This window comes from Lissotriton vulgaris, chromosome 9 (genome assembly GCF_964263255.1).
Source record: "Lissotriton vulgaris chromosome 9, aLisVul1.2, whole genome shotgun sequence".
Classification (NCBI taxonomy): domain Eukaryota; kingdom Metazoa; phylum Chordata; class Amphibia; order Caudata; family Salamandridae; genus Lissotriton; species Lissotriton vulgaris.
Window position 1 is genome coordinate 17,694,583 of NC_141697.1, and position 24,725 is coordinate 17,719,307.

Consider the following 24,725-nt stretch of genomic DNA (forward strand, 5'->3'; position numbering starts at 1 on the left):
TCAGCACCAGAATGGGGCCGGCTCGAGTCGAAGGCTTCGGTTTATGTTTCATGGCCGAGATGGAGGGCGGGGCATCTGAATTTTTTTCTCAATGTCGACCAGAGCCAGAGGGAGAGGGAGAGGGTGACACCGGAGCCTTATCTTTTGTTTGAGTGGGCACATGGGGATTTGTACTCTCGGTACATTAACCCATAGTGACGTTCAGGTCTTCCTCCGTGTCTGAGTCAGCTTCAGGCACAGTGACCAATTCTTCATCGGCAGGACGGTGTTCTTGTTCTTCACCCAAGATGTCAGGTACTGAGCCACTTACGCTTTGCATCTTGTAGTGTTGAGCCGACTATCACGGATGGTCTTCTTTGAGCAGAATAATCGACACACTTCGCAGTATTTTTCTTCGTGTTCTAGGGATAAGCACAGGCTAAAGACCTTGTGCAAGTCGGTGCGTAGAAACTTAGCACAACATCCGGGACATAGCTTGAACAGAGTCCGTTCCATCGACTGCTGGCATGGTCGCCACAGGTAGGCCTGACGGCACGACCGAAGGTTTTCACAGTGTAAACGATACAAGAGGAATGGGAAACCGCGATCGAATGACAATACCGTCAGGGTAGAGGATTGCAAGTCGAAGGGGTTCGAAAACGATACCGAACCAGAGTGCGGCAATACACATCCGAATCAGACGGCGGAAAAAAACAATCTGGGGATGGAGTTGATGCCCATGTGCAGTATCACCGAAAGGAGGAGTCACCTACCTTGTGACTGCAAAGACTTCTTCGAACAAAAACAAAGTGCAAACATCCGGACCCAACACCAGATGGCGATCTATGCTAAAGCCGATGATTCTACAGCTCATATGCCTCGAACAATCTACACTTGCTGTTCTGTTAATTCCACATGTTGAGCCAGCTCTCGTCTCACAAGGAAGTATCTAAAACAAACAAAATAGACACAGGGACACAAAGAGCAAATATTTATTCCAAGCATGGCACAGTTTTGCGGACTGAAGCGCAGGACACTGAGAGGTGGGGTTGAGGAAAAAATCAATGTGAAGCCCACTCCTAGAGATTAAAGAAACATTTCAACTGAATAACATTCTACGTCCTGCAAAAACCACCAGGCAACAACAGCAAAAGTGGTTAGACAAAGGTATGCCTCTTAAGAAACCAGAAAATTCACTTTTATCTGAAAAAAACATTCAAGAAATACAAAAGAGATCTTCCACCCAAGCCTATTCCCCAATGACATTACATCTTAAATGAATAATACGCATTATTTAATGTCCCACTTCAACAGTAATAAAGTGTTCAGCACTCGGATAGAAATTTAATCCAACAAAAAGATGCTGCATAAAGGTGTTCGGCAGTGGGAGAGGCAACTCATGCATAAAAAAAACACTGATTTCACTTCTTGCCCTTTCAACTTTTCATATGACAAAGGAACACATTCTGGTGCTGTAAACAACCAACTACCCAATGTCACCCATCCGACTGCTCGCACTTACCCAGGCAACTGCCTTGAAATAATGATCACTAGTCACCCCACATTCACCAAGCCGCATCCGGGCATCAGTCCACCGTCAGAGCCCTCACTAGGTGACAGGTTTCCTGAAACTTTAGCCGTCATTAGAAGACTTCTGGTCATGTTTGAAAATGGTAACGGAAACCACTACTTAAAGAATTAGAAAGCACTCGAACCCCTCAAAAACTGAGATGCTGTTTTTCTTTTATATAAATACACAGTTGTGGGTTCAAGGAGTCTTTCAATGTTTACATTACAGAGAAGATAATGAAGGCATTCTTCAAGCCTTTCAGAAAAAGGATTTGTATGCAGCAGATGTACATTATCAAAATCTAAGAGGGTCTGCAACCACAAGTGTAAAAAATATCCTTGAACAATCAGAATATTATGAATATATACTTTGCGTATGCTTATTTCAAAGCTTGCACAATAGCCTCATGGCAAGGAAGACAGGTCGGAAAATGTAGATAAAAATAAAACACTCTCCAACGACCCCCCCCATCCAAACCCCACAGCAGCTCCTCAGTAAAGAATCCTACTCCAACCCTATACTTAAGTGAAACTCCCTTTGATTCACAGATTAAGAAACAGTCCTTACAGTACTGATGAGTAGAGAACACTACTTGAGATGTAACTCTTCCCCAAAGACCCACCTCAAGATGTTCAACAATCAATCCTTCAAAATGTTGCTACAAGCAGCCCACCTCCTTCCTCCTCTGCAGAAAACCTCTCCACTTTCACAACCACTCAAGGTCTATTTGCTTAAGATTGTTACTGGGTTTCCTCTGTAGAGTCTCTCTCTCATACTAGTGAACTGGCAGGCTACCTCTAACCTATAAGACTGATGCTCCTGAAGTTAAAAATCAAGCCACACTACCAAGAAAAAGGGGTTCACTTTTAAGGTAACAATATTTTAATTCAGCCATGCAGAGATGTCACTTAAGCTGGTACACAACTTAAGCCCCACTGTACTCACGAGCTGGAGGCTTTCCCTTCACCAATCACGTGAAATGTAAATCCACTGGGACAAAGAAAAAAGCAACTCTATGGGTTCATGTTAGGGACAGATGCAAAAACGTCTCGTGTAGAACACAGATTTGAAGCATTTTTAGACCGATGCAGAACAAAATATAAATCTGTTTGCTAAGCAGCAGAGGGTCAACACGTGTTCACACCAGCAACTGACTTCCCATACTAGAACACTGCCACCAACCACATTTCCAGCAATTCTTAAGCATCTTTCTGAAGCAAAGAGTGAAGTTAGAGGCTGCTTAGGTCAGTATGAAGTGTGTCCTCTTCTGCCTTTGTTAGAGGCAAATAAGAGCAAACTCCCACGTCTGGACATACCAGAGAGCTACATGCTTTTGGCACAACATCATGCAGGAAAGTTAATGCTGTGCCTTGCTGCCTCTAATCAACCTTAACGGGTGCACTGTAATTTCTCACCCAATAGGCTGCATGTTTTGCCAGCATTTCCCAGCAGAGGACCAGACTCTACGGCCAGGGGGTCTAACACAGTAGACCCACTCACTGCCAAAGGCACCTTGGGCCCTCCCTACGTTGCCTATGGGACAACTAACTTGAAAGTTGACTAGGTTTAGGGGCACAACGCCCGGTTGTGGACCTACCCGGCTTCTACGACAGGACCCTTAATTCATCCAAGTGTGTGTCGAGGGAAGAGTGAGAACCAGACAGGACTGCTTTACATATCAGAGAGTACAGGGAATGGGGTCCGAAAGGAGACTGTGCTCAGGCATCAAGGTTTCCGCCAAACAACAGTATCCAGGCGCCCCCTTCTGTCTGTGTGCTACTGGGGGGAGCAGACGGAGTGTGAGCCACTCCTTGGAACGAACAGAATGATTCTGCAAAAGCCGGAGTTGAAAGCCTAAAAAATATTCACTTGACAGGTGGTAGAGATTGGAAACCCCACCGATATCCCCATAGCGGATAAATATTGTGCCTCCTAAAGTATCAACTCAAACTTCAAGTGGATGGGAACATTTACAAACGCTGCTGCGCTCCCACAGCTTTGGACGGGCCTAGGGCCATAGAAGCAGCTCTGCTCTCGTGATCTAACCTGGGAATGGACAGAGCTGGAATGGACAGCATGGAGAGGAGCAAGCCCATCGCCACAATGACTAACAGTAAGATCCTGCAAACCGTAGTGTACAAGGAAGTCATCTAAGTAAGCGAGCAGCCCAGAAGTCATAAAGACACTGAAGCTGAGCTGGCGAGAATTACCTCAAGGGCCGCTCTAGATCTGCACGGTTCGCGCCAAGAGGTCAAACAAAATAAGAATGCATCACCTCATATCCTGCTTTTATAAAACCCCAACTTGACCCATCCCAGTAACAGAGCAGAGCCTCTTACTTTCCACTCTAGGGTGGAGTTCCTGCTGGATAAGGTCAGACCGCACAAACCTGCATCTGAGGGTGATGCGCCTGCTGGCTCAGTTCAGTCAATATCGTTAAACCAGAGCGCAAAATCTTGCCCCTTTCCGTGGCGCTTGTGAAGCAATGTGTGTAAAACCCAGACTCATATAGCCCGACACCACTCCTATGATTCTTCAGTGTTGGTTCGGTGAATGTGACCCTATGGTAGGTCCCAGGCTTCGGGCACAGGTATCCCCACTCCCTACATGAAGAGCTTTGTGCAGCTCAGGAATCTGCAGAAGAACTAACATCAAGAATCAAAGGTTGAGAATAGGTTTCACAGCTCGAGCCACCAAGCAAACTCTCTAGCCCTTGGGAGAGCACGTAGAAGACCTTTCTTCAGGCATTCTCTTCTGCAGAAGCCCAGTGCTATACGCAACATTACCCAAGTCTCCCAGGAACAGATGGCCCGTGTCCTGTCTAGGGACCAAGCCTTAAGACAACTTATCTTGAGAACGTGGTAAAAGATTTTCAAAAAGCTTCTCGACTTATCTTTACATATCTGAATTGTGCAAGCTCTGAAACGCGCTGCAGGGGTAGTAATCACAGGAAAAGCAACAAAACCCAACATGGAGTGCGCGCCCGCGCCCTCCCAAATTTGGTAAGACTAATGCCCACTGGTCTGAGCCGCCAGACATTTCACATGTGTGGTTTATTTTCACCAAGTGTGAGTGACCTTAAGCTGGGTTATTCGATTGACAAGCAAAGGATTGCAGTTTACTAAGACAACAAATGTCCACCCCTCCTCCCCACCACCACCACCATCACCAACACCATCTGCCAAACTGTTTGCAGCACCTGCTCCACAGTCCACATTTCATTAGCCCTTGGGCACAACACATACATTTAGCACACAAAAAAAACACATAAAAATGTGCAACCCTTTCCAGAGTTATGGAAGTAAATGAAAAAGGACCACCACCCAACCCCACACCTATTCCCAAGGTAAAGAAAAAGTCAGTCGGTGTTGGGCACAGTAAACAAGGGTGTCTCATCCATTCATTATGTCTATACTGAAAACACAGATGAACACATTTGATGATAGCAGCAAGGATAACACGTGTGGGTGCTTAAATACACAACTGCACCCGCTGGTTAAGGAATGAGGAAGCTCTGGAAATTGGCACCTTGATGTCGAGCAATGATCTCTCCACTAGTGGACATAGCAGCTCCGGGGTCAGCAGATGCTACGAGATTGACAGGCCCAGTTATGTGCAGAACCGGGGGGATCAGGTAGAAGCAATTGGCACAGAGCAAACAGTCCTTCACCTTCGGATTGGCACAGAGAGCCTTACACATCTAGGACTGTATGCCACAGGGGACTGAGACAGGCATAGGGGGCTTGCCGCCTCTAGGGCTGGATGGGCTCATGAACACAGAATTCACAATCGGTGGCCAGGGGACGAGGTAGGGAGGGGGTCACTAGGTGCCTGGTATGGTACTAAGTTAGCAGGGAACTAGGTCAATAAACTCAAAGAACTAAGGAAAACACAAGTGTTGATGTTGAATGTGGGATGCCAAGAAGACACAGAGCACATCTTGTCCTTGGGTTGCATAGCTCTGCTCACAACATTGATACAAAAAATATAAATTATAGCAGCATGTATAGCAGCTGTCAGAAATGAACCCAGGGATCAAGAAACACAGTAACTGGAAATCAACACATGATTATAAAACCATGCAATCAGACAACTAGACCGAGAAGCTCGTTCCTTCCCCTTCAGCACTAAGCAGCTCACATGGGACGGGGAAGCTCAGGGGGCTCTAGCAACTACGTAGCGATGGGGCAGCTTAGAGAAGAGCACTGAGCCAAACAAACTCAAGAATACAGGGAAGGGTTCTGATCTTTGCTTCCAGTCCAGAGGGATGGGAATGGATGAGGAAGTGGGACAATCCGTCCCCTCCAGGGGATATTCCAGGGATCTCACTTTCAGGGGATTGGCACGGTCACCTTTTGCGACAAATTACTCCAAACCTGTTACTTGGAGGGGATTTGGCAGGGGGAAGCATAGTCAAACTCAGCAGAAGAGTGGAGGGGGGCAGTTATCCATTTAAGACCTGCTGGATAACCACAGACTATGGTTATTACTCATTTATATAAAAGTATGTGTAAAACTCATGAGGCGATTCTGAAACTCTGCTCCATGTCTCCAATCCCCAGCACTTTCACAGTCTCCTGTTGGAAACCCTCTGCCAAAAGTGACACTAATGCAGAGAAGTCATGTGGGGGCAGAAGTGGCCTCTTATGAAAACACTGCCCCCCAAAATCCAAGAACTGCTGTCATGGCTGCACATATCAAGCCCTCTTGGTGAAATCACGCTCCCCTGCACAGCTGGCTTAACAAGGACAGAAGTAGTCAAGCTGCTGCGCCTCATAGGAATGGATCCAATCTCAAGTCTGGCCCACTATCCAGGTGCCACATGAAGCACTTGTGGGCATGGTGTTGAACTCAAAACTGAGGTGGGTCTAGAGGGTGGAGGAGTGGGCATGAAGTGCGTCTGGAGGGGTGGCCGTGAGGTGCGTCTGTAGGAGTGGGTGTGAGGTGGGTCTGGAGGATGGCAGGGTGGGCTTCAGGTGTATCTGGAGTGGGAGGGGTGGGCATGGGGTGTGTCTGGAGGAGTGGCGTGAGGTGCATCTGGAGGGTGGAGTGGCCGTGAGGTGCATCTGGAGGGCGGAGGAGTGGGCATGAGGGCTGCGAGGACAGTGGAAAGATCATTGCCACCAACCCCAGAACATTTAATTCTACACTGAACGTTGCAATCTGCAGGGTCACTTAGTGCCTTTCAGAAACATTAACATTGTTTGAAACCAATGCAATGTATGTACAAAAGAACTTTAAATAATATGAAACATAAAACAAGACAACTTAAGAACATAAAATCCAGACCAAGTAATAACTAGTGTTAGGAGACCCTGCGGTAAAATGGAAGCAGGGGCAGAAAGACTTCCCGTGATAGAAACGCGGCCCATAGCCTCTGCATCATCCGGGCACTGCAGCAGCCACCCCCTCATCAGCCCTCCAACCCGTTAACAAGGGTCAGTCAAATGGGATTTCAAGCGACCAGCCCACTTTGGAAGGGGACTATGCGAGTGGCACCTACACATCCCTCCCCAACACTTGCAATTGCAGGCGCCAGGCCCTGCAGCGGGAGGGCACTGCAGTTGAACAGCTTCATAAACGGCTCCTGGTCACAGAAAGCAGACTACAGTGCTCCAGTCTGATGCCTTTCTCGCAGTACAAACTTGCCACTTGGGCTGTGCTACCTACAACCCTGCACCTGCTCGGCCTGGGACATCACAGGCCGGCACAGGATTATTCAACCAAGAATTACCAATGGAAACAGGCGTTTGGAGAGAGCGGCCTCACAAGATGTACCTTCCCAACCCTGTGGAGAAGGCCCAGCCGTATAGAAAGGCATACAGCGTGCAACACCCGACAGTGTGGAGAACAACTGGTGAGCTCCTTGCTCAGGACCTGGCACCCAGGAGACCTGTTTGAGAGGAAGACACTCAATCAGGCAGGTGTCTCAACAGGTAACACTTCTCTTTACATGCAGATTATTTCATCTAAACCCAGCCCTCGTTAAATCGACAGTCACCATAGACAAGAGACCAGGAGCTCTTGCAATGAAGCAGAACCAGCTGCAGGACGAGGACGACAGTCCCAAGGATTGAAATCAAAATACCAATCCCAGCACCTCACGTGCCACGGACTATGGATGACCTCCCTCGCGATGATCTTCAATACAACGCTGGCCTCGGATGCTGAATCTCTGCTCATTATCCTCGCGCTCACTCAATACCGTCCTGGCTTCTGATACTGAATTTCTGGTAATTGTCCTCGTGCTCACCTACAATACAATCCTGGCTTCTGATACTGAATCTCTGCTAACGGCACCATTTAACACCATTAAATTCAATGTTCAGTAGAGGAAAAGAAATTTCCTTATCGCAGCAGCAGACCCAACACAGCAACAAGCATCCTTCCAGTGGGTTTACGATGATCACAGAATCCACAGGCATGTTGAAGGCAAAAATATTAGACACTGAATGTCTGCTGCTGAACTTGGCACAGGGCACCCCCTGCAATCAGGCACCCCTAGCAGCAATCCCTCTTGGACAGACTGTGCGCTGATTCCTTGTTCACTTGTCACAACCTTCACTCAGACTCCTGTGGCTAAACACTCAGGAGGGATAGAGTCCCCGCTTTCAAGGTCATTCCAACAGGATTTAAAAAATCTTGCCATCTAGTCTCATCAGACCAGAGAAGACCTAAAACCGGAGGGATGTCCCCTGCGGTCTGCAGCGAGGCCATTTGCCAGGGGCCACAATACCACGCTGTACCCCAACAGCAAGCGCGCAATTGTGAATATAAGGAACCATGAAGAGGTAAGTCCTCCTCTAGGAGGAAGGGTGCGGTCATTTAAAAGGAGAAGAACCTTCGAGGACGGAGTTCTTAAGGTGTTGGACTTGGTTGACCCTGAAAAAAGTCAGTGTTCCAACAGCATCCTTCCTGATCCCACGTTGAAAAAAGGTCCTCCAATGAGGTGTGACCCCTTGAAAGGAGTGGCATTGCATGGTCCTTCCATAGGACGGTATCACTGAGACGCGCTCTCACTGGTGCGGAGGGAAATTGTTGCTTCATCAACCTCTTCCCTGAAAGACTTGTCCAAGCCATGAGGTGCTGAGAGGGTGCTACCAAACAACAATTTGAACAACAAAATGATACAGAGACACAGGAATCTGCACGTCACAAGGACAATCAGGACGCACAGCCATGCAGCACGTAACAGGAAGGGGCAGCTGCGCGTCCGGGGCCTCCAGGATCCGCGGAGGGCGGGGCATCGGTCCAGTAGCCCACCAGCTGGCCATCACATGTGCTTGATTGTGTACTTCCCCTTCTGCAGCTGCGAGATGTACAGCTTTGATTTGCTCCCGTCCTGCCTCTTGAACCAAACCTCATCATGGTTGATGGTGGTGATGACGGCGCTGCGTGGAAACAAAGTGCATATTAAAAGAAGGCAGAGACACCAAAACACTCAGTAGAAATATATTTAAAATGCATATTTCCAACAGGCTGTCCCTTAGGAGAGCAGCTCAGAGGCGTGAAAGAGGACTTCAGACCGCAATGGAGCAGCTTTTGCCAATGGCAGCCACCGACCTCATGAGTTTGAATGAATTTCCATCCCCTGGAATAAAACCATGACTACAGCCATCACACTGGCTCTGCCGAGGGACATGTGAATCTACAGCACAACACGCTAAGAATAGATCTTTACGGAGTAACATTTTCCACTCATTCCAGAGCATGAGTGGCTGTAAATACACATCCCATGAATAGACTGTAAAGCGGTTTCCCTTCAAAGCAGTGGTTAGCGAGCAGACGCAGAGGATCCTACAGCTTTTAACACAACCTGACCACATACTGCCTGCGGACGGACTTGAAGGTCTACGCAGTAGTGTTTAGCTAACATGTGGCACTGATCAGCTGGCAGCTTTACAGAGGTCTGCTAAAGCGGTGCTACTTCAGAATGCCCTGTGACTCCCTTCCTTTGTGTAGAATGCCCTCTAAGAAGCGCAGATAGTGAGCGTTTGGCATGACAGGTTTGTAAGTATTTAATGGACAAGTTACTTACCTTCAGCAAAGCCTTCCCTGGTAGAGACCTGATCTAGCCGCAGATTCCTTACCTTTGAAATTCCAGGCTTCAGGCTGGATCCAGAAGATGTTTCATAGTAGTACCCATGCGTATTGATAGGTGGCGTCGGTCAACTGTGTGCCTTTGTCAGCGTCACGTCTATGCTGTCAATATAACTGTAACCCCCGCACGGAGACGTCAGTACTTATCACGACTTTCCACCCCAAAAGCACAGAGCCATGAAGTGACTGACCATGTGTGTTAAAAAAAGAGCATGGGCCCTGAAGGGGAACAGCCCTGACAATTCCACAGTGTGAGGAGGAAGAGTGGGTGTGTAAGCAATCTGCAGCTAGATCATGGCTCACCCATATGGAATATGCTACTTACCAGTATGCATCTGTTCTTGGCATGTACGGCTGCTGACATTCATATTTGTGCATAGATCACCGCCTAGTGTTGGGTCCGGATGATTGCACATTGTTGCCCTTGAAGAGTCTTCGAAGTATCACGAGATAGGCGACTCCTCCCTGGACTACAGTGCGCATGGGCATCCTCTCCATCCTCAGATTGTTTTTCGCCATTGTGGCAGAGATGGAGTATGGTACAGTAAGAGATGTCCATGCAAGAAAGTAAGAATGATTGCTACAGCTGCGACAGGCACCGGGGAGGTGGGTGGGCGATATGAATGTCAGCAACCCTACATGCCAAGAACAGATGCATACTGGGAAGTAGCATATTCCGTTCAAGGCATGTGGGCTGCTGAATTCATATCTGTGCATAGAATGTATAGCAGTCTCTCCCTTAGCGGTGGTAACCTGTGCCAGCTGCAGCCATCTGAAAAATAGTTTTTAGAACAGCCTGTCCTACAGCTGCTTGCTGTTTTGAATGTACATCTACACAATAGTGTTTTGTGAAAGTATGTATGGTAGACCATGTGGCTGCTCTACATATTTCCTCTAGAGGAATGTTTCCTAGGAAAGCCATGAACGCCCCTAGTTTGCGTGTAGAATGCGCTCTTGGGGGAACTGTTAGAGTGCGTTTAGCTTTTAGATAACATATTTGAATGCACTTAACTATCCATCTGGCTAACCCAGATTTAGAGATGGGGTTGCCTTTGTGTTGTGGTGAAAAGGCAACAAACACCCGTTTAGTCTTTTTAAAATCCTTAGTTCTATCAATGTAGTATAGAAGAGCTCTCTTGACATCTAGTGTGTGTAGAGCCCTTTCAGGTACTGACTGTGGATTTAGAAAGAACACTGGCAGTTCTATTGTCTGATTGATATGAAATTAGGATACCACTTTTGGCATAAATTTAGGGTTCGTTCTAAAAACTACTCTATTTGCGTGTATTTGGATGAATGGTTCTTGAATAGTTAGGGCTTGCAGCTCGCTAACTCTTCTAAGCGAAGTAATCGCTACAAGAAAGGCCACCTTCCATGTTAGAAATTGTAATTCACATGAATGCAACGGTTCAAATGGTGGTCCCATTAGTCTGGTTAAAACGACGTTTAGGTTCCAGACAGGTGAAGGTGGGTGTTTTGGGGGGGATTATTTGTTTGAGTCCCTCCATGAATGCTTTAATTGCAGGCACTCTAAACAGCGAAAGATGCTGCCTGTTCTGAAGATAAGCTGCAATGGCAGCTAAGTGTATTCTTATAGATGAATAAGCTAGATTGCAACTATGTAGGTGCAAAAGATAGCAAATGATATTTTGCGTTGAAGCATCTAGTGGGTTTATGTCATTGTTATTACAGTAAATGACAAAACGCTTCCACTTTGCAGCGTAAATTGCTCTGGTAGTAGGTTTCCTTGCCTCCTTGATAATGTTCATACAGTCAGGAGGTAAGTTTAGGCACCCAAACTCTAAGACTTCAGGAGCCAGATTGCAAGGTTCAGTTGTTGCGGATCTGGGTGCTGTATGTCTCCATGGCTCTGAGTGAGAAGAGTGGGTGTTAGCTGCAGTCTTTGATGAGGCACCACGGAAAGTTCTAGAAAAGTGGTGTACCATGGTTGCCTCGCCCATGTTGGAGCAACCAGGATTAGTGTCAGTGAATGCTGGCGTAGTTTGCGTGCCACTAGCGGTATTAACGGTGCTGGGGGAAAAGCGTACGCAAATCTGCCTGACCAGTTCATCCATATCGCATTGCCCTGCGGATGTGGAAACCTGGCGGCAAAGTACCGGCATTTTGCGTTTTCCTTTGTGGCGAACAGGTCTATCTCTGGTTGCCCCCAATGTTGGAAGTATGGTTGTAGCACTCTGGGATGAATCTCCCACTCGTGCATTTGTTGGCTGTGTCTGCTGAGCAGATCCGCTATTTGGTTGTTCTTGCCTGGGAGGTGTTCCGCCATAAGAAAAATGTTTCTTTAAATGGCCCACTTCCACATGCTTTGGGCTAGATGTGATAGCTGTGGAGAGTGTGTTCCTCCCTGTTTCTGTATGTAGTACATTGCTGTCATGTTGTCCGTCCGGATCAACACAGTCTTGTTGCATAAATGTACTTTGAACGCTTTCATTGCCTGAAAAATTGCCATCATCTCTAACAAGTTGATGTGCATTTTCTTTTGTTGTGTTGTCCATAGGCCCTGCACTGTGTACTAAAGGACATGGTCTCCCCATCCTATCAGGGATGCGTCCGTTGTCAGCACTATTTGTAGAACAGGCTCTTGGAACGGTCGTTCCTTGCAAAGGTTTTGTGGGTTCCACCAATGCAGAGAGTTGTATGCACGACTGGTCACCAACACTAGGTCTTTCAATTGTCCTTGAGCCTGGTTCAATTGTTGTGCTAAGCACTCTTGTAGCGGACGCATGTGCAGTCTTGCGTGAGGGACTATGAAGATGCACGAAGCAATCATGCCTATGAGTTGCATAAACACTTGGGCAGAGAGCGAGTGTTGGGGCTTGAACTTTTGGATCAGCAGTTGCATGCTGTTGATTCTTGCTGTGTTAAGTGAGGTTTACCAAAAACGTAAAGAGATTTTTTTTTAAAACTGGTTTTGTTTTACCAAGAGACTTAGGCCTTTTAACATCTCATTTGTGTAAAGCCCTTTGCCCTATGGTGTCTGGGTGAGGGGAGACAACGGACAACAAGATGGTTTGATTACCCTGAAAAGGTGAGACTAACTCAGGCAGGAATTCGGGATGTGTGAAAAGGACAACCCTGTCCCTACTGACCCCAATTAAAGATTTTTCTATGGTTAAAGCCTGCAACTCACTGATGCTTTTGAGGGAGAGGTGATTGCCATCAGGAAGTCCCCTCTCAGGACAATAACTCCAGCCCCTAGAGTGGAATGGTTCAAAGGGTGGACCCATTAGCTGTGAGAGAACTACATTAAAGTTGCACTTTATAAAGAATAGAACAGAGATTTTGAAAAGGGATGCATGATCCCTATTTTGCTTGCAACCTGCGACTGCAGATAGGCGTAGATTGGTGTTTTCCAGAGATTGAGAGGTCAGGAGGGGGGCAGGTGGGGGAGGTCTATGGTTTTAGCAATTCCGTCATGAACAAACCTTTTCTACTCTGCTGCTTGGCAGGAGTATGTAGTCAAGTGAGAGCACCTTGTGCAGAATCAGCATTCATTCCTCTGCAAGCTTGGGATACCCAGAAGCTAGTGTGAGCTGTTTGGGGTCTGTTTATCTGAGCTGCCCCGATGCTCAGTGTCTAAGTCTGGCCTCAAGGGGCAGCGTCTTTTGTGGGCGGATGGTCATCCTCAGGAATGTGTAGCCCCAGGGTTGTCTGGCCCAGATTGGAGCTAATAGGACAAGTGTAGTGGCTGCTGGTCTAATTTTCCTGACCATGTACGGAATGAGTCCGAGAGGAGGAAAAGCGCAAGAAAATAGCTAAGAACAGTTCATCCACAGTGCACTGCTCATGAATTGTGGGTGTGGGCAACAGAAGCTATGTTCTGCTAATTTGTGTTTTCAGGGGTGGCGAACAGGTCTATGGTTGGCGAGCCCCAATGACGGAAGCACCTTCGGGGGATTCATGGGTTGTGGTTCCCCTCGAGGGCTTGTTAGTGCACCATAAATCACTGATCCACAAAGTTGTAATCTGCCCTGGCAACAGATGAATGTTGTTGTAAGTAGCCCAATGCTAAATCTTATGGACCAGCGCATTCAGCTAGAAGTGGGTAGTCCACAGTTTCTGAATGTAGTATACAGCAGCTATACTGTCCATCTTTATGGGGAGTGTACTGCCCCGGATAAGCGTGAAGAAACAATTACGGCTAGACCGATGGCCACAAGCTTTAGTTAGTGCCACCTCTGGTATTGTGAGATCAAATTTCCTGGAACAGTATAGTAGGGTAGGTGAATGCTCCCAAACCAACATATACGTGAGGCACCTATGGTAATGGCTACCTGCTGAAGAGGGTTGAAGAAAGGCTTGTTGAGCAACAAGCCGTCGTTATTCTACCATACCATCAACCCTCCGCTTGTGACCACTGCCTCACGAGCCAACCTTTAAGTAATCAGAGGTGCAACCAGTCATGTAGCACTACAGCAATGCATAAAGCAACCATCGCCAACAATGACATGACCGGTCTAACATTAAGAGATGCCCTGTGTGCAAAAGAGGCAGCAGTTTTAGGAATCCCAGCCCCCTTTCCCCTCACCCAAGGATGGACCTTAAGAAGAACTGGCTCTGTTGGGGATGGAATGGGACGTTAGGATATGGATGGTGAATCAATCTGTAAATTAAAGACACCGCCCTATGAAAGGGCGCGAGGCCTTGGCGGCTGCTGCTCTTGATCAGCCAATCATCTACACATGGAAAGAAGGAAATAGTTTCTCTGAACCAATGCTCTGCCACCATTCTAAACACTTGATGGACACCCCTGGAGCCGAAGAGACTTTGAAGTGTAAAACTTTGAATTGGTAGTGTTGTCCAATTAACACAAGGCAGAGCCAACAATGAGGGGAAGAATAAACAGCATCTGGAATTGGCATCTAAACTCCAGCACCATCATGAAGGCCTCTTCTTGGTGCAGGACTACATACTGCATGGGGGCCATGTGACAGTGCTCGGACAGGATGCATGGGTTCAGCAGCCAGAGGTACCCACCCTTCTTTGGTATTAAAAATTAGAAAGAATATATTCCTTTGCCACGCTGATGAGCATCGTTTGCGAGGAGCATTTGAACCTCCTCCTTAAGCAGCCGAAGATAGCCTGGGCTGAGGATGTGGCATAATGTTTGGTGTGAAATTCAAGGCAGAACCAATGCTGTACTAGAGTGCACACCCGTTTGTCAGAGGCAGAAAAACCAGCCTTTCCCCAACAGGTGTTGTATGATTGGGGAGTAGATGGAAGGAGAGTCATAGCTTTGAGGCTGAGGGACTCTGGTTGGTGGTGCCTCTGTAACCACCTCACATGAAGGTCTTAGCGGTCTGCGTGTTCAGAAAGGGCTGCTGCTGGTACCCATGCCTTTGGGTGGATTCTGGAGAGCAGTCGCTGGTTTGGGGCTTGTGAAAGGTGGACCTTAGGATTGAGGACTGAACTAGCTGTGTGCGTTTCTTTTTGATGTAATCTAGTATCTCATTGGCCGATGGGCTGAATAGACGCTTCCCATCAAACACAATACAAATATGCTATTTCACCTCAGGCCGCAAACCGGCAATCAGGGGCCAAGTGTAATGGTGTAAGTAGATGCCAGCTGTAGTTGGCAGAATCCAAGAAAAATCTAATTTATTTATTTTGAGAGTTTTCTAAAGCGTGAACATGTCCCACAGGTATCACAGCACTGTACAAAGAAACCATAACCCTTTCCTTGAACCATATAATCAATCAACGGACAGCAATATAAACACAAATGTTGCTTTGCTTGTCCGCTCTACTTCATAAAACAAGACTGGTGGTAACGGTCTTGGTGAGCGAACCTAGGGTGTGTCACAGTAGAGTATCATCCCTGGTCCAGACCCTTAGGATAGGAATTTGTTTAGTAGGATCCTTTTGACTTCTTTCTTAACGATACAAGTCAATGGGTTTGATCGAATCTCCGCCGGGAGAGAGAGTTTTATATCCTTGAGACAAATCTGTTGAAAGTGCCGGCATTGGTTCTCTTTTCCGTTTGTAATCTAGGAGGTTCCAGTAGAAGGAAACTGGTGCGCCTTTGGGAACGGCTTCCTCCTGAGGTTGTGGGTGTTTGTGCAAGGGACCTGGGTTCATCTTGGTGGGGGACTTCGTGCCTCAGACACACTATGTCCAGCTGGATCCTGGACTAGAACGGGAGTCAGTCAAGAGACACACAAGGGAGGGTGTGATGCGCTCTAACAGTCTTTCCTGTTAATAATCTTGCCGTGGCACTGAGGTACCGGTCGTGACTTTGGTCGCACTCCACCACAGTCCAGTCTGGATACGGCTAATGATTGTGACGGAGGTCTTGAAGTCTAGGGGCAGGATGTACAGTTTCACCTGAGGAGGTCGAGTTGGAAGCAAGCACTGCAGGTGGGTACGATGAAGTGGGCTTGCAAGTTAAGCTTCCTTCCGATTATTTTGATTTGATGATGGCTGGTTTGCAATTGAGGCCACTTAGGTGATTGATCCATTGCTGTAGGGGCAGGGAGCCAAACTGTTTGACAATCTCAGTGCGCATGGGTAATTCTTGGCGTTTTCTAGCTGGGTTTTGAAGAATTATGATTTTGCCTTCCGTATGATCTTTTTGCATGTTTTTCTTAGCTCCTGTAGCTGTTTCAGATGTATCCAGGAGTGTTTATGTCCCCATCACCTCGTCAGGTATGAGTCTCCTCCTCTCTTCATTCAAATTTTGGTTGTACCAGGGGTGGGATAATTTATTATTGTGTCTTGAGACAAAATGGGCTACTACACTCATAATGTTAGCTGTGACATGGTTGTAGTGCTCTGTTAGTTTTTGTAAGCCCCACATTTCAGTTGGGGGAGTGAGGGCACTCCAGTGTTTCTATTCAAACAAGGTCAAGATGGAGGACAGCTTCTGCTAGGTCTGTGGCATGTTTAGCCGCCAATCTGTAATTATGTAGCATGCACGTCAGAGAGGTTCCCTACGTCAGAGAGGTTCCCTACGTCAGAGAGGTTCCTACTCTTGGAGCACGTTTGCATGGTCAGGGATCAACTGGATCAGAACCAACTTCTTAGATTCAAAAGATTTACTTTGGAGAGTGTTCTTTGCAAGTTGTTGTTCACTCCTACCGTTATGTCTAGGATCAGTAATGTGAAATGGTGAGGTTACCTGCGGGTTTTCCTGGTATTCCTGGAGCAGGAATCCGGCGTCTGTGTTGGATAGCTGGCAAAGTGATTTATTGGGTCCGTTATTGAACAGCGCCAGTATGGATGCCCATGGAGGAGCGGTAGATCCTGGGTGTGAGAGGGAATGACTTCTGAGTGGGGGCTAGCAAATGTTACGCCTTCGTCGTAGATCTTGTGAGGCCTCTTTAAGGTATGTCATGATGACTTTAAACAAATTCAAAAATACTTTATTTAGACAGTGAAGTCAAAGTGCCTAAAATTACTAATAAAATCAAAGTAATAGTTATCGCAATTTATTTCGGTCTCCATAATTTAACAAGCAGTTCATAATTCATCATCACTAGTCCTCACTGGTAAAAAAGGTTTAAAATACGGGCTACAGAAAGGGGACAAATTTAGGGATGGACAAGTAAAACGATGGGTAACCCACTAGACAAGCAGCTGGCAGACCGATGCTGCCATTGGGTATTGGCTCCCTCACTAAGGTAGGGGAGAAACGCATACTACGATTTACAAGCTATTCACAGCTGGCACATGAGAAAACAGCGGGCAGAAAGCTCAGGGGGTGGGGGTAGGGCACTGGACACAAGGGAATGGGAGGCTCTACACCAAACAGCCAGAGTTGCAGTAAACTAGCTGCACATTGATACTACCCCAGAAATGTGTAATGTATTGAGACTTATATAGCCCACGTATCACCCGAAGGCATCAAGGCGCTTGCCTTGGGAACCCGTCCTGGCTTTTTCCCTGTGAGATAACCCCTACTGGGCATTCCCAAGGTGAAAGCCAGGCATCCCACAGCGGGTGGGCCGCCGTAGTGGAGATTAAGCAAGCTATTGCCCAGAGTTGCAGATAGGGACCCCATGATTAGAGTAGGCACCGAGGCGAGAATTATCGAGTCCGTGGACATTTTAGGGCTCAGGACCCTGCCGTGTCGGGAATTGAACCCTGGTCCCGGGCCAGACCTCTGCATCAGGGTCTGCCGCTCTAATCAGTGAGCCACACTCCTCCAGGGCATACCTGGAACAATACAATGTCCCTGGCGTGGTGATGTGACGGTCTCCCTTTTGCCTCTGCTATTGCACGGTCTCAAACTCAGATACTGGGAATCAATTAATATAGAGAAGATGTTGAATTACAGGATTCTGAGACCCCAGCATATGTAACCCCTAGAGTAGATGAGGTCACTTATTCTGTGAAACGCCTTCATGGGAAGCTTATTAAGATACCATTGTGTGTGGACAACCAGGCGATCCTGGGAGCGCACGGTAGGAATAAGTTTCCCGGCCTCAATCAGTGGTCCCATAACATATGGGAGATAACCGGCATGGACAAGATCACCAGGACACTGGAACACACATGAAAGGACTTTGAAAAGTTCTGGGACCCATGTCTTTCTTGGCCCAGGAATTCAAGGAACGTATACGCCGTATGCATCTCCGAGTGCTGCGTGTAATGGTCCCTTGGTCAAAAACTGCATAACTTCAGGGGCTGCCTTTCTGTGGAATGGAGAGCCCTCTGCCTGCTCAATGGGGCACACGTTCACATATTTCCAGTGGAGTTGAACAGGATCTGGACTGAGGGTGGGTGGGAGTTATTTAGCTGGTTTCTTGTTTCTGGGATTGTTTTCTATGACTTGACAACTAAACAAAAGCCTGATGGTTGCAGGGAGGTACGTGTCTTCCTTTGAGAAATCTAAAAAAATGAAGGAATATAAAGTGATGCCGGCCAACTACCTGAATAGTGGAAGGCCCCCGTTAATGCCAACAGTTGGATAATTGCAACAATCAGGCTCTACTCCGGCACACAAGAGCTTACTATAGCTGATTCCAAATGAGTAACGTACTAACGGATCAGATGGAGCGCCTCTCACCATCATTCATGTGGACTACTATCAGAGAGGATTCACATGAAAAGGATCTTCGGTGGGCATGCCCCTGCACAGAACTATTGGTACTTACAGATCAGACATCTACTGTTGTCAAACTTAAGAGACGCAGACCACGATTTAACGTCATCTAGCAAGCATGCACCGGACACTACCTGAATTACATCCTTCAGCAGCGTAAGAGGGATGAGTATGCCAAAACGTGGGTCCTGTGCTCGCCATGCCATTGAAGTCAAGCTATCCTGGCTGATGAGGGCTGAAAGCCCGAATCCGGTCCTAGGATGCTTGTTTCCAGTCCAGGGAGGACCTGGCTGCAGTTTGGTCTGGACTGTTCCCATGAGGCACAGGGTCAAGACTGATTTGCTTATGGCTGGGTTCAAGCTAGAATGGCATGGTGAGCAAAAAAACTATTGATTTACGCCCAGATCTCTGTACTTGGGTGAATGTATGACATTGTTCTGCATTCTGTCCATCAATTGCTCTTTTTGCATGCGGAAGAGGGCATGGGGCGCTTGGACGATACTGGCACACATCTACTGCAGTGTGATGCTGATGCAGCTCTTCTGGGATGCCGGGCAGGTTATGTTTGCCTTCAGATTTATATTTTCGACTGAAAAGACGTGAATATCTTGTGCCTTTGTGTTCAAAGAATTACCACAGTTTCGTTGTTTATAGTCATCGCTTTAGAAAATGTCAATAAATGGTTGTATAATTTTTTTGTTTTTTTAAGTCTCGGACATCACATGGCAAAATGAGGTCATGGAGGGGAGATCAGAAAATAGCCCATTAAAGAGAGACCTAATGCAGCCCCTCAAGCGGAATAAAGGCTGCACAAAGCGGAGGCAGTGAGCTTTGATATCACTCACCTTCCTGGCTGACGCAACAGCAAGAAATGCTTCCATGGCTGCACATGGGACTTCCAGGTCGGGGAAAAGAGAACACCTAAACACAGGCTGATATCCAGGCGTGGCAGAGACGCAGAGTGTGAGGAAGGTGCGTGTCTGCCCATGGAGAAGGCATCTTTTCCCTTGGATGGATCTGGTCACTGATCAGCGCCAGAACAGCGCCTGTCCTCTTGAGCAGCTCACCCTCAGTGTACCGTGCTCATCACCCCTCACATCCAGTGAGCAGCCCCTATGACCACAGAGAGGCTCCTTGTTCAGCTTTTGCAATCCCGAACACTGATCTAGCCACACAAAAGATAAACCACTAGTAGTTCACCCGTACCCAGAGTGAAGGACTCACTGTGAGAAAGTGCCATCTTTCTTGCATTGGTATGCCCCCACTTTTTGCTGAACTGCTGATGTCCCTTGACTGAGTGTGCCCTGGGCTCCTGCCAAACCAGGTGCCCAGGGCCCGTGCTCCTTCCCTAAAACTGTATTGAAACTAACACCCAATTGGCATCTCTGGACACCTGTTAGCTCCTGGTAAAGGGTACCCTAGGTACCCAGGGCATGGTGACCAGAGAAGACCCCTAAGGGCTGCAGCACTTATTGTGCCACCCTTAGGGGCCCTGTACCCCGACACCCACACACTGCCTTTGCAGGCTGAGTGTCTAAGTACAGGACTAAACAGAGTCTATATAGCACACATCCCTGTGTGCCATGCCCACAAGACCCACAGCCCTGGCATACATCAGTCACCCCTGTAGCTGCCTGTGGTGTGGGCACAGTTGCATGATCCCTGTGCCCCTACAGTACCCAGGGCCAATCCTGGTCACTGTAAGTGCAGTGATGTCATTAAGAGTATATGGTGCTGGGAGGTTGTCATTACGAACTCCACACCACCATAATGGCTCCACTGAAGACTGACAAGTTTGATATCAAACTTCTCAGGACATTAAAGCCGCACTGATGCCAGTGTGGGATTTAATGTAAAATGCACCAGAGGGCATCTTCGAGATGCCCCCTGAAACCTAACCTACAATCCACGTCTGGTCTGAGTGGCTGCCTGGGCTGCCACACAGCAGACATGTTGCTGGGCCCCTGGGTGGATCGCCCCCCACTCTCCTGGGCCTGCAACAATGCACATACTGGGCGAGGAGCTAGGTCTCCTCCCCCAGGATGGGGAGGGGGAAGCTTCAAAGGCCTGCCGCCCTTGTGAGCTTCCCCAGGCAACTTGCTGTACTCAGCAACTGGCCCCCACCAGTTCTCACCCCCACTCTGGCGGGAGGACTGGCGAGAAACCCTACGTCAGGAAGGGGGGGTGCCAGCCTGTGCCAACCCCACCACTCAGGTGGGAGAGGCGAGGTGAAGCACGACCCCGGCTCCGGCCATATTGAAGATGGGGAGCCCTGCCCAATCACAGCTAGGCTCCTGCACCAATCCCACAGGAGAGGAGCAGGCTAGGGGGTGTACCCACCCCAGGACAGGGACCTATTAGTCCCTGCCCTTGCCCTACCTGTAACAAACCTAAAATTAGTATTTACGGGCACCCTGAACCTTCCTTCCTCAGATCCCAATAAGAAAACAAGAAAGAAGATCAAGAAGAAGACCGCCGCGCAGCTGCTAACAGGAAGACACCAACTGACTTGGCCCCAGCCCTACCGGCCTGTCGATCTGGAACCAGCTCCTGCTGAATCCCGGCAACTCCTGCGGACAGCAACCTTGGAACACCCGGAGGACCTGCCTGCCTTGACGCTCTAACAGACTGGGACTCCCCCGAGCAGAGGCTCTGCTCCAAAAGCAATACCCCTGGTGCCAGCCAGGAACCGCAAATCCAGCCCACTCTGCACCCGCCAAGCCCAGCCCCTGGCCGAGTGATCCAAGACCACGAGTACATCCCCCCGGCGACTGGGACCAGAAGTCCTGTGCCCAAAGACCCACCTCGACGACCCAGACGACGCCTGCAGCCTCAGAACCAGGGACCCCGCCAACCGCGACCAGCTGAGGGTAAGATTTCCCGACACAAAAGACACCCCTGCACCCGGCGCCCTGTGCCTTCCTTTGGGGTACCTACATCTTCTCAAAGATCTCAACATACCTCTCAAAATGGTGGTCGCACCTGAAGAATCTCCGGCCCAGAGTCTGCAGCCTTTGTTCTCTTTTTAACTTTCCCATTTGATAACATTGAGCACCCGACGGCTCAAAAGCACCCTGCATCCAGCCACCCGAGTGCCGCTGGAAGTGCAACTACTACCCTACTCTACTTCCCCACTTGCCCTGAGTAAGTGGCCAGGAGCTCCGCTCCCACAGCCGCGTGGCCTGCTTGCTGGCAGCCACCAACCGAAGGTCCCCTATCCTCCATTGGATTGCATTGGGCCTACTCTCTCTGCACCAGGAGGGCCCTGTGCCGCTGAGGGTGCATCTACTTTACCTTTCTGACCCTGGGAGACCTGCGAGTCTATGCCCAGAACCTTAACTTCACCAGTCGAGTACTCACCTGGAAACCGATAACTCACTTTCCTTCCATAGAAAATCTTTTGTGTGTGAAGTTTTGAAACTATAAAATATTCATCTAAAATCACCCGAGTAACGAATTTCGAATTACTCACATGGAATCAGGAGAGGAGCCAGTACTGTACCTTTCAGCCCAGTACTGAACCGCAAAAGTAATTATAACTGTACTTACCCAGAACGTGAATTTTCTTCCATAGGAAACCATTGACTGTTTTACTGTGAAATTTTTTTTCAAGTGTCTACTTCTGCAAATTACAAATATTCCTTAAAAATCGTAGAATTACTAAAACGTATTCACTTACCTGTCTTAGGTAGAGACCCCAGTACTGAACCTACGCGTCCAGTCCTGGATTACAAAAGTAACGAGAACATACTTTACCTGTGACTTGAATTTCCTTCCATAGGATAACATTGCTAGTTTTTCACTGAAAAGTTTTTAAGTGTCAACTTTTAAAATACAGTTATATTCTTTAAAAACCACTGCAATAATCGAAACGCTTTTTCTAGACTATTTTCAGCTTAGGTCCCGGGACGGAATCTAGGATCCAGTCCTGGAGTTCCAAAAGTAATCCATAAAGTAATCAACTGCATTTATGTAGAAAAACCCATTGAGCTCAATGATAAATTGTGTTTATAATTGTGTTACCAATTGCAACTACTGTAACTATTGTACTTATCAAGTCTATTGCCTTTCTGCAAAGTAACTACCCAAGTGACTCATATTCAGAAAAGTATATTTTGATACCTGTTGGTTCTAAAATAAAACAACTATATCTTTTGACAAAAAACATATGGCCTAGAGTTCAGTCCTGGAGTGTGAAATCTTTTGCTGACTGAGTGTGTACAACAAATGTGTTACACTGTCGTCTGGTACTGCCTTACTGCTCGACAAAGCTACCACTGTAGAGAGTAAGGTCACACCTGGCTTTAACCTCTGTTATACCTCTGGGGGTTGTGGACTCTATACACCCTGTACTTCATTATAGTCCAGTATATATGGAGCCTCTTTCTCACACTCACCTGGTTGGATACTCGTCCTTCTTATCGATACAGATGGTGTGTCCTCGACCGTACCACTCTCCATCATAGTGAAGGCGTCCATCCTCCGACCTGGCGCTGTGCGGGAACTTATCCATCTTCATTGGAACTGAGGAAAACAGTAAGAGGAAGAATGAGCGCCTGCTACATGGAATGACTACTACCCCTAAGAAACAAAGCTGCCCAGAATGCTGGGGCAGGCTCTCTGTGCAAATGCTCTGCAGGGGCTGTGGCTGCTCTTAGATGGTCTTGTATGTTCATGCATTTTTTCTCTTACCAAGACTCAGGATTTCAGTCATGTGCAGATGCTCTTGTGTGCTAATGGTGCTTGGGCTCGGCTGCTTACATTGTGAATAGTCAGAAAGGGCCTCATATGATCATGTGTGTGCGATTACTCAGATCTGAAGTTCAATCTGCCTAGAAATTCCTGAATGGTCATTTATCAATGCTCAGAGTAGACAGGGCTGCTCTCACATGGTCTAGTGAGACAACGCTATATGTGTGGCTTCACCGGGGTGCATAAACACACTGTTGTGGGATATCCTGGAGGAAATTACATTGCGACTACTCTGCTTCCCTGTACAAGGGACCCTGATGAAGAGTAGACTCTCACAGTGGGTAGAGAAGGTCAACGGAGCCTGATCACTGCATAGAAGCGGGATCGAACAGCAGACCCTCGGGCCGCCAAATGATGGTTGAAGGAAAATGTTAGATTCACATACTCTGCATGCTCCTGCCATGTAGTGCTGGACTCGAACGTTTGCACATTGGTTTTCTTCAAAGAAAGTCTTCTGTGGCGCGGGAGGCAGTGGGACTCCACCCCAAAGCAGGACTGCACATGGGCACCGACTCCATGTTACACGGTCTCCACAGAGCAGGAGAAAGTGCTATGGATTGGCGAGAGAACACAGTATGGTGCACATGTAGAATATGAAAGGAATCTCGCTAATAAGGAGCGATCTGCAAGTAGTGCCACACAGTTCCAGTAGGGTGGGTGAATATGAATCTACAGCACTACACGCTACAAACAGATTCTTATGGGGTAAGTAACCTTTTCCATTCGTAGCATTTCATGCTGTTGATACACACACTCTACAAAGACTGTAAAGCAGCACTTCCATTCAGGCGGTGACTAGTGTGTGGATGAGGCACACATCCACACAGTAGTGCTTGGTAAAAGTGTATGGTGCTACCCAAGCGGCTGCTGTACATGTATCAGCTAACAGGACATGGTCAAGGGAGTCTATGGTTTCTGCTGTGTGAGTAGAGGTCGCCCAAGGCAACAGGGACGGCTCTTTAAGCTTTATGACAGCAAGATTGGTCTGGCAAAGGCTACAAACTGGTCAGCCTTGCGGAACAGCTTGGTCCTGTCGATGTAATACATGAGAGCCGGTTGAACACCTATAGGGAAGGGCCCTGTCTGCTACAGAGTCTGGGTGAGGGAAGAAGACTGGGAGCTCTAAAGTCTGGCTGAAGTGGAAAGGGGACACCATTTTGGGGAGGAACTTTGGGTTAGTTCTGAGAATGGCCCTGTGACACGAATTAGGTTCCTGTAGCACAAGGGCCTGCCACTAATAGATGGGTTCGAGAGGTTATG

General features: G+C 47.8%; 1 protein-coding gene across 2 annotated transcripts in view; it reads right to left on the reverse strand.

The window, feature by feature from the left end:
• Positions 1-955: 955 nt before the first annotated feature.
• BRMS1L (BRMS1 like transcriptional repressor) overlaps positions 956-24,725 on the reverse strand; it is an 84,328-nt gene continuing 60,558 nt past the window's right edge. Inside the window, exons 10-12 of one of the 2 annotated variants that reach the window (XR_015299862.1) lie at positions 23,111-23,237; positions 5,726-8,940; positions 956-5,655 (exon numbers count right to left, since the gene is read on the reverse strand). Coding sequence is in view for 1 of the 2 variants with exons in the window: in XM_086936919.1 (XP_086793045.1) it covers positions 8,823-8,940; positions 23,111-23,237 (245 nt within the window). In the remaining variant the exon portion in view is untranslated. Of the gene's footprint in view, positions 5,656-5,725; positions 8,941-23,110; positions 23,238-24,725 lie in introns of those variants that run through there. The other variant, XM_086936919.1, reaches the window with a different exon arrangement.